We start from the raw sequence: 10759 nt of genomic DNA, 5'->3' as shown, positions 1-10759 counted from the left end.
GTCTTTGGTAAAAATAATATTTTTTGTGAAAACTAATGTCTTATATATTTTAACAAATTTGTTTCTGTTAGCTTGTGGCTTTGCCTCTTGAGGCACTCAAGTATAAGAAGCCTATGAGAAATACACTCAGGGCTGGTGCGGTTTTGACCTGCCCCCCCATTATCTGTCTCTTGCATCTTTTTTCTATACTTCCTATAATCATCCTCACTTTTCCCTCAGAAGACTGTCTGACTTCATACCAGCAAGACTGGTGCATCCTCTGAGAGGCCCTAATAGCAGCTGACTGAGACAAATGCAGGTATCCCCAGCCATTCATTAGACTGAGGTCAGGGAACCGTATAGAAGAGTCAGGGGAAGGAGCTAAGGGGATGGCAACACCATAGGAAGACCAACAGTGTCAACTAACCTGGACCCTAGGACAACCCAGAGACTGAGCCACCAGCCAAAAGGGATCCATGGCCCCCAGAGAACTACTTTGTCTGGCCTCAGTGAAAGAGGATGCAGACAATCCTGTAAAGACTTAATGCCCCAGAGAAGGGGAATGGTGAAGGTGGAGTAAAGATTGGGGGTGGGGGCATGGGGAGTGCACCATCTCCTAAGAAGTAAAGAGGAGGAGATACGAAGAACTCTGGAAGGGAGGAACAGGAGAACAGGATTGGAATGTAACTAAATAAAATGATTTTCAAAAGATAAAAAAGAAGAAAAGCAGAGGTTACTAATACTGATGTGATTTGGCTTATGTTTAAGATGTGAACAGGAGCTCATACCCGAATACCTATTTAATTAAGAAGCACTCATGATCTCCTAAGCACACATATGAATAGTCCTCAGTGGTCATCTTTGATGTCACCAGGCATTATGCACTGATCGTGATGATTTTAGCAGATCGGCAGCAACAGAAGATAGTATGTCATGTTCCTCATGATTGCTGACATTCTCTCTACACAGGATACAAATCTACTGGCACTGTGAGATGTAGCTGGTGGCCTTGCTACAGATACACTTCCTGTCTACGTAGTGCCTGCTAGTGCTGATCCCCTTGTCACTCAGGAAGCCATGTAATTCATCTCCTCGGATGGGAACCCTAAAGCAAAAAGAAAGAAAAAGAAAGATTCCTGCAGGGTCTGCCATTGCGTTCACTCCTGCAATCACATCTCTCTCATCCTCACCGCTGATCTGTCATATGAATCAGAGCAGAGTCCACTGGGATCCCAGGCACTAGTTTTGCACCTGGGGATTTATACATCATCAGGGTTGGATTTGATCCCACACCTCTGTCACTCACCCATGTTGACCCTGTAATTTGTGTGCAATGCTTGCTGCCGTGTTCAAATGAACTGCAGCAGTGGGCAGCCTCACAAGGCTGGTTTTCAATGCTGTCTTGATGTATTTCACACAGGTATGAAAATGGGGGGAAAATTTAGCACTTGGTAAATTGCTGGTAGGTCTTTCATTATGAACATGAAAGGTTCTTTGTTTTACCCTTCCAGGGAAATGGGTCTGTTCAAAATGACTGTACTGTCCCCAGTGACCTTTGTTGACAAGACCTCAGGGTACAATGTCAATATCTTTGGAGTCTCTGCTTCTGTGACCAGGTACAACCATACAAATAGCAGACTGATAGTTCTAAGGCTTGCAGTTCTGGTGTAGTTTCCTGTGGTTGTAGAGCCCTGGCCATCAGCAGTTCTGAGTACATCACACAAGGACAGTTATCACCAAGTGCTGCTGGCAGACACCATCTACCATATGCCACCACCATGCTCAACATCTGGAGGGAAATGACACTGTGTAAATGCTGTGGAGATGGTAGCTAGTAGATGGCAGAGTATCAAACTATTTCAATTTGTCAGGATAAGGAGTTTGCTGGGGATTGGCTGTGTCATGAGACATACAACCTATGCCCAGAGCACAACTCATGACCAAGGGTTTAATTTCCTTCCTTCCCTGTAAACTTTGCTTCACATAGAGCAACCTTTCATCCCTCATACACACAACTCACACACAACACAATACAGGAACACATTAAAAGGAAAACATACAAGTTGTTGTACTCAGTGTTGTCTGTCCATTTCCAAGGGTGCTCTGGTGACTCTCTGTGCAGGCCGATCCAGGGGTTACCATTCACCATGTATCTCGTCAGAAAATTCTGTCAACACAGAAAGTGAACATTCGTGTCTCTGATTCAGATGATTCTGGAGTCTCTCCACTTTACAGCTTCCTCTAAAGATGGACATGAGGGTCACAGATTCTGGAGGTGTACTAGTCTCCAGTTCTCAATGGATCCACTTAATATCTTTAATTCTAATGTACTGCCAACATATTCCTCTGTGGCCAGGTTAGCTCTCAGTCAACCTCCCAGTACAGTTATTAACAGTCTGCAACATGTGCCATCTTACAAGAAAACACTCATGACCACCAGGTGTCCCAGTAAAATGGCATATGTGACCTTCCAGCTGACTATGAACTCTGTGTGAGTAAATGTTTCTTGAGTGTCTCAGCATCCAGTCAGAAGTCAAGCATCAGCAAGTGGCACACACTATACGTCCCCAATGTCTCTGAGTGCCTGGGATGAGATCCTTCCTCTGCTTCATCTCCAGCTCTCTATCTCAAGGCAGGAGAATGTTCAACAGAATAAACAGACAAACCAATCCCTGCCCATTTCTTACCAGCTCCTCCTGGTTGTCAAATCGAGCTAGTTCGGCACCTTGTTCCTTGCAGAAGTTATTGCTGTATGTCCAGTTACTTGCATATTCAGAAAAATAAAAACATTTATTTCCAAGTCCAATCCAGTTTCTTGGGCAAGCAGCATATGTTTTTTTGATTGAGATCTGTTCAGTCGTTCTTACTAAAATTTAGACAATACAATGAATTATAACACACATGCTTCGTCTCATTTTGGCATACCCTCCTGAGGTCAGCTGTGAGGTGTGAATTTGGCTGTAGCTTTCCCAAATGATCTGTAGGACCCTCTCCTGAGCATGATGGGCCCTTATCTAAAGGCCTCCCACCATGGGCCTGTGTCCCATTCTCTCTCAGGTGCTCAATGACAGTAGGGCTCCCAGGAAGGGCACTTCTATAATAGCTCCACTTTCTGTGTTTTGGATGACTGTGTCCTACAGTAGGGATTGCGACAGCAGCAAGCATTGTGTATGGACGCCTCACAGTCAGCCTGACAACAGAGACAGCTATGACAACTTCTGGGCAGGTAGGGTATACAGTGTGGACACGTTGCACTAAAGGATGATGTACAGATTTAAGATGACAGTGCAGGATATTATTAAAGTATGCTGAACAGTGTTGTACAAAAATTCTTTAAATGTATTACTTCAGGAACTTTCCATTTAATGCTTTCAAAATGCAGTTGAGAGTGGTAAATAAGCCCTTGGGTCATGGGGGAAGGCAATGTATCTTCCTGGCCATGTAACTCTTCCCTTAAGGTTCCTCTTTGAAGTTTTCTTCTTTTTGTTCTCTGCCTTGGACATTTCCCCCAAGTGGACATATGTTCCCTGCACCTTTGCATAGAGCTTGCTTGGTGTCATCTCAGGGACGCTGAGCCTGGCCTCCTGTGCTCACCACAGCCTGTGTTCCTTCACTGCATCTTCCTGCTGGAACATCCAGTGTTTTCTCTACAGCCCTTCCCACAATGCCTGGCTCACAGCGGTCAGTAAGTACAGCTGACAATGTGAATGTGGACAGAGTGCTGCAGGATTTGGAGACTAAGTCACTTACCTGACAAAGCAACAGAAAGAGCAACTACAGCTACAGTGAGGACCGTGATCACTACACAGCAGCAGTGAAGCTCAGCAGGAGACTTGGAGGAGACGATTCTGAGACATTTTTCTTGGAGTTTTTTACCTGAAAAATATCAATATGAGAACATTCATCTCAAAAATATTTCTGAGTAAAAGATAAATTTACCGTAGAATCATCTGTAAATTTTACTTATAGGTTTCTGGAGCAAACCCTTTCATAGAAGGTTTTGATCTATAAATTATGTTCTTGGCTCTCAAGAGACTATAGCAAAGAGAAACAAAAATTTTTCCACAAAGAAAACTTTAATATTCCAGTTATTAAAGGCCAATAGTAGAGCAATGAACAGAGAGTGAAGATCACTTAGCAAAAGACACAACAGAGAGCTACCCACAGGTTTAGTGTTATCAGAATAGACCTGGTTGATTCGAGTTACAAACTTGTGACCCCGAGTACTTTCTTCACCACTCAGTAGGGGCTTCAGGCTGGGCAGATGTCTCTTCTCTTCATGTTGGACTCAGAGACACATGGCTCCTGACTCCTGTTGATCACAAAGTCCTTGAAGGCGCTCCAGCACCTGAATCTCCCAGCAGCTGCCTCTGCCATGGCTCGAAGCGGTGCCTGAATTTAGGGTGATCCGCTGCGGCCATCCAGGAGGTTCACACAAATGGCAAAGAGAGTTGGGGAGAAGGAACTAACAGATAGGAATTGGGATAAAGAAGACAAAGAGATGGGGACATTCTTAGTGGCCAGAGAGGGAGTCATGAAGAACAGAGCCATAAAGAAGGCAAAGCTTAAAAAGGTTGGATTTGAATCTGATAGCGGAGGAGCCTTTAAAGGTTTCAAAGGTTTGGTTGTGCCTTCTGGAGGAGGAAGGTTTTCTGGATTTGGTGGTGGCTCTGGAGGGAAGCCTCTGGAAGGACTGACAAACAGAAACAACACAGACAATACCACACCCGTCTCTAGTGCAAAGACAGCAGAGGATCCCAAGGCAGCCTTTGGCTCTTTTGCTGTGAATGGTGGGTAAAAAGATGTCAAGTCCCCAATGCAATAGCAGCAATCAGCCGCCCTCAGGCCGGCTTCCAGCACTGCCTGCACTGGGAATACCTATCACAAGCAGTTGTCTGGCTTGAACTGCTCTGTCCGGGATTGCATAGAGAAGCATGTGAACACAAACCCACTTTGTGACCTGCCACCCATCTTTAAAGACTACAAGAGATTCTTGGTGACGATCAAGAAGCAGATTGAGAATGGAGGTAGTAGCTGTTCTGAGAGCCAGCCAGCCAGCCAGGGTGATGGCTGGAATGGAGCCTCCTTCCCATTTTGGTTCAGCAAAATGACAGCAAGATTCACCATTTTCATTCCATGGCAACAAAGCAGAGGACACATCTGAAAAGGTGGAGTTTACAGCAGAAAAGAAATCGGACACAGCACAAGGAGCAACAAGTGCCTCGTTTAATTTCAGCAAGAAAACTGAGAGTTCAGTATTAGGGTCGTTAAGCTCTGGCCCCCTAACTGGGCTCTCATTCTCTCCCGGAAACTCTAGTTTACTTGGTAAAGATGCTGCCCAGGATTTTACTGCAGAAAATGGATGCCAGAGTGCAGAGGTGACCATGGCATGTCACCACTTTGCTGCTTCCCTTCTGCCCTGAGTTAGTCACATTCTTTTCCTCTTCCTACTGTGACATTCTGAGAACTTCTATGTAAATTGAAATTTCTGCGAGGAAGATCAAGGCCAATAAATCCTTTCAGTGTGTCCAGAAAAAAAAGAAAAGAATAGACCTGGATAAAACAGAGAGGACCACATGAAGAATAACAAGAACAAATAATGTGCCAGGTGTGGCATCTCAGAGCTGCAATTTTCACTCATATAAGATGGAGGCCATAGAATCATGTGTTCAACGCCAGTGTTAGCTAAATATTATATTTGAAGCTCAGAATACATTAGGCCCTGTTCTAGCTACCATTTATATGAACTCTGATGAACTAACAAAATGTAATTTAACACAGTAACAAAATAAGAAAATAAAAAAGGACCATTTCAGTAAATCCAACAAAAAATATGCAAAATTCAATGTAAATCCACAGTAATAACACAAGAATTTGAGGAATGTACTCAATCTGATGAGAGATATGTGTTATAAATTGTATTCTCACGCTAACAGTCTGATCTCAGAGATCAAAGGTCTGATAGTCAGACAACATGGATATATCTACATGTAAAGTTCTAAAGAGTCTATTAATTGGCTATAATACTGCAGGAAATAATGCCCACATATGAAATAATTTGCATGTTTAACCACTAGCAAAGGACAAATGAAAACTCATGTGTAAACATAGCATCTCTCACAGAACTGTCAAGCAAACAAAGAAAACCTATTCACAATCAATTTTGGAACAATAACATGTACTCTTAATGTGTGAGCCATTTCCTCTATCCCTACCATTGTGTTATAAAGCTCTCAGTACAATTAGGTACAACTTCTTTTGAGTAAGAGAAGAAAAAAAAAATCCTGCCTGTCCATTGTTTATCTTCTTAGTCCTATTTCAGACACCAGAGATGAAAGTTTTCATTACACTGAAACCACCATAGTATTTTCTGATGTGTAGATAAAGCTTTTGATATTGCAAGCAAAGTTAATTTCCTAAGACAGCTCTCACTCACAATATTTTTTTTCTTCAAATACATTTAAGTTTATAACCTTCTGGTTTGTGATCCATTTCGATCCAATTATTGTACGGAGTGTGAACTGAATCTTCCCCAACAGTTTCAGGATGCTATTAACAAGAGATGTCATTTTTCTCTACCTAAGATCTGTCCACACTGGCCATTCTACAGTGCAGTACAGACAGACAGACTGACACAATAAACAAAATACATACACATTATAAATACATATTGATTTTTCAAATGATCCAGAAAATTGGGTAAAACAATACATAGAGCAAAACCTATATAAATGTGCTTAGTGTTAATGGCTTTGGAAGAAACACAAGAAAACAGTTTAGCATTTTGTTAAAATGAAATCCCTTTTGTCACATGCCCTTATCATCCTGATATAACAGAGGCCTCCAAACATCTTTACATCTAGAGACGGCCCAAACAGGATAATTGGCAGGAGGTGCTGCTCCTCTGTGAGGCCATGGTGATGCTCACCTTGCCTTTCTAGTTTGTTTCAAATTGCATTAAATATATACCTGTTTCTCCTTCTTCTAGGTGGTCTGTGGTATTAACCTCTGTGTTCATCAATCTCACTGCAGCCTCTTCTTTGAGGTTCTCATCTCTGAGCTGAGTGAGTTTCATCTGTAAATGAAAGCAGACAGAAAGTTTTGTCTAATCCTGGATGGTTCCAAACAGTAACAACTCGGAATTGTTCATCCTGTACCTTGTTTAGTTTTACTTTTCAGCAGAACACCCACTCACACAGCACATGAAAGGGTTATTTTTTGGGGGGGGTTGTTTTGTTATTGTTGTTTTGTTTTGAGGAAAAAATTCACAAGATAAGATCGGGGATTGAGTCACTGAAGGTAGTGCACTGTAAATAAAATAATCAGACCTGCTAAATTCTGAATCACTAGACAAAGCAAACAGCTTTTAATTTTAAGGCAAGTATTTATTTTACAAATAGACTCTCACTGTGAAGCTGTGGCTGGCCTCAGACTCACTTCCTGAGTCTTTTCATCACTTTTCCTTCTCAGAAGGAAACAGCACTCCTGTCACAGTGGGTGATGAGCATTTATTGACAAGGCAGAGAATACGTGGTTAGAACTGTTTACACAAGCAAGACAGTAGATTATTGGTAAAAGTATTACAATGCACCGTTCCAACTGAAATGTGATATGAGGACAGAGAGATCAGCATTTGAATAACCCCAGGGTAAACTTCACACAGCATACCAAACTGTACGTCTACCCACACTGCCTTTCCTCACATCCCCATTCTCTACAGTGGCCTCCTGAGGGTGAAGGAAAAGAGGACATGACTGCTCAAGGCATGGGTGAGGGGAGGTTTCTACTGTAGAAATGAGGGAAAGTACAGCCAGAAGCATCTGGGAGGGTCCAGAGCAGGAAGAAAAAGTAGAAAGAATGAGAGATGGAGAGAAAGAATGAGAGAAACATAGAAGAAAGATGTGCACCCTGAGGATTTAAAGTAGAAATGACTGTTATTTTATATAAAAGTTTACATTTGTGATTCTTTTAAGATTCTTATAAGATTACATTTTAAGATAATAAAATAATTGATTCTTTCTTTGTAATTATAAATCGTGGCCTGTCAGTAAGAGAAACCGACTGAGAAAATTACCTTGCTTACTCATACTATTACTCTATAACAAGTTGTTTACTTGCAAATGTATGTGGATTCTTGGGAACAATTGGTTTTACAATTGTTTTTCACCCATACTATGCAAATCATTTGGACATGTGAGGTTATTAGGGAACAGGTTTTTCTATATATACACACGGTAATTGTTCACTTAAAGAAAAATAGAATTTAACGACATTGTGATTTTTATACTGTTTGAAATATTTTCCTGGGATTCAAAAGCTGTGGGAGAGTAAAGCTGTTGGAACTTTGCTCCAACCCCCAAAAGGGTTCGTAAGTATATGTGTAAAGCTGTTGGAGCCTGTTCCAGCTTGCATTATCTACCAAGTGTGTATGTGTGTGCCTGCTTTACATAGTCACTGACTACACATGCCCTCCTTGGACAGAGGAACACAGTCTGAGCTGTTCTTCCCTATCAGACACCTGGAGCAGGGAACTAAGGAAGGCAAGTTTAATAAAAGAGAAAGGGAGGTTGTTACTGTAAAAAGAGAAAGAAGTCATTTCAGATGTAGGTAGGAACCTAATGCCAGGGTGCCTTGGACCCCTAAACTGTTGAATCAGGTTAGTAAGGGTAAAAAAAAAATCATTATTGTATGATTTTGTGACCATGTGACTGTATATGCTACATTTTTTCCTCAGTGTGTGACAAAGTAAAATTAAAGACAGAAAAATATTTGTGGATATTATCCAGCACGTACTTAAGAACAGAGGAATTAAAGTAAATACTGGTCAGGCTAAGGACTTTCTCTATTTTCTACAGTCACCCCTGGTCCCAGAACCAGGGATTAGATTTAAGAACATGGGACACAGTAGAAATAGATTTTTAAAACTAGTATACTGTCCTTCCAGTCTCAACTTGTGCCCTGAACAAACCTGGGGCTCTGATTCCACACCCATGTCCACAACACCGAGAGGAAGCCCATCATCTAGGTGATCTAATGTGGAGAGCATTTTTGGTACCTCTGATCAGTTGGTGGCAGAGTAATATTAATTTTTCAGGACACCTTGAAGCTGATTATAGGCAGGAATCTGGCTTCTGTGCTACACCCTGCAAGGGCTAGTATTAAGCACATTGGCATCTGTAGCTCTAGGCAGAGCCCCTGGGATAAGACTATAAAAAAGTACATCCACGTCTGAAGTTCGGGGCAGGGCTCAAGAATGTGGCATAGGGAAGTACATTCCTTCTGAAGCTCCAGGTGGAATCCTTAGGAATGCAGCTCAGGGTAGGGCGGATTTCAGGATATAGGCACAGCAGTATCCATTTTTGTCTGTGACCTTTTCCACCAGACCTCCAGTAAGATGTTTACGGAATCTTTGGTTGTTATCTCGATTGATCCCTGTCTCAGAACTGCTGTTACCTTTTTGCATGTAACTAAAATGATTTAAAAGAGGATGGATTAAAACAAGTTTCGCTTCAGCCACAAGGTTTAGGCCTCAAGTTGGGCAGAAGTCATGTTGCAACTTTAACTAACCATATCTCCTTTTTCTTTCAATCTTCACTCCAGCACTGGGGGACCGCTGTTGTTTGACATGCTCTGGATCACAGGACAGGAGGGCATGACATCTCCCCCAACACCCAGAGTGTGGCAAGGGTCCATTCTTGTCTGAACTTGTGCCATGAGCTGTCCTTTGGTGCTGGTTCCACACCAATTCCCAAACACCCAGAGGAAGCCTGTCTCCCAGGTGCTCTAACACACCCAGGATGCCAGAATCACAGAAACAGCTAGACTCTGAGGAGTTCTGACAAAACCAGGGCCACCAGAAGGACAGGCTAATAGATAACCAGATGGTGAAGGGCAAACTCAAGAACATAAGCAACAGAAACAAAGAGTACTTGGCATCATCAGATCTACTACAGCAAGTCCTGGATACCCCATAATACAAGAAAATCAGGATTCAGATTTAAAATCATATCTCATGATGATGATAGAAGACTTTAGGAAGGACATTAAAAACTCCTTTAAAGAAATACAGGCGCTCACAGATAAACAGGTAAAACCTCTTAAAGTGGAAACACAAAAATTCCTTAATGAATTTCAGGAAAATACAACCAAAACAGGTTTAAAAATTAAACAAAACCATACAGGATCTAAAAATGGAAATAGAAACAATACAGAAACCACAAAGGGAGACAACCCTGGAGACATAAAACCTAGGAAGGAGATCAACAGTCATAGACGCAAATATCACCAACAGAATACAGTGGATACAAGAGAGAATCTCAGGTGCAGAAGATACCATAGAAAATATTAACACAACAGTCAAAATGCAAAAAAAAGCTCCTATCGAAAAACACCCAGGAAATCTAAGATCCAATGAGAAGGTCAAACCTAAGGCTAATAGACATTGAAGATCCCAACTGAAAAGGCCAGTAAATATCTTCAGCAAAATTATAATAGAAAACTTTTCTAACCTAAAGAAAGAGATGCCCATGAACATACAAGAAGCCTACAGAACTCCAAATAGATAGGACTAGAAAAAAAATTCCTCCTGTCATATAAAAATCAAAACACCAAATGCACAAAACAAAGAAAGAATATTAAAAGCAGTAAGGGAAAAGGATCAAGTAATATATAAAGGGAGGCCCATCACATATACAAGACTTCTCAACAGAGACTCTAAAAGCCACAAGATCCTAGACAGATGTCTTAGAGACTCTAAGAGAATACAAATGCCAGCCCAGCA

General features: G+C 41.7%; 1 protein-coding gene and 1 pseudogene across 2 annotated transcripts; one reads left to right on the top strand and one right to left on the bottom strand.

Annotated features, from left to right (window-relative positions):
* Positions 1 to 957: 957 nt before the first annotated feature.
* LOC308418417 (C-type lectin domain family 2 member F-like) lies at positions 958 to 4356 on the bottom strand (the record flags this gene model as incomplete). The annotated part of the gene is made up of 5 exons (XM_080913765.1): positions 958 to 1084; positions 2040 to 2146; positions 2667 to 2845; positions 3730 to 3855; positions 4290 to 4356. 5 exons carry the CDS (start codon positions 4354 to 4356, stop codon positions 958 to 960), a joined length of 606 nt encoding a protein of 201 aa, XP_080769891.1.
* Positions 4357 to 4417: 61 nt separating this feature from the next.
* Positions 4418 to 5402, top strand: LOC308418416 (nuclear pore complex protein Nup50-like; annotated as a pseudogene). The gene has a single exon. The product of its transcript is annotated as a nuclear pore complex protein Nup50-like (transcript).
* The last annotated feature ends 5357 nt before the right edge of the window (positions 5403 to 10759 follow it).

The sequence above is a fragment of the Micromys minutus genome (genome assembly GCF_963924665.1).
Source record: "Micromys minutus genome assembly, chromosome: 3".
In the NCBI taxonomy this organism is placed as follows: Eukaryota; Metazoa; Chordata; class Mammalia; order Rodentia; family Muridae; genus Micromys; species Micromys minutus.
Note: the sequence above shows the minus strand (reverse complement) of the source record. Positions and strands in the feature narration are given on the sequence as shown.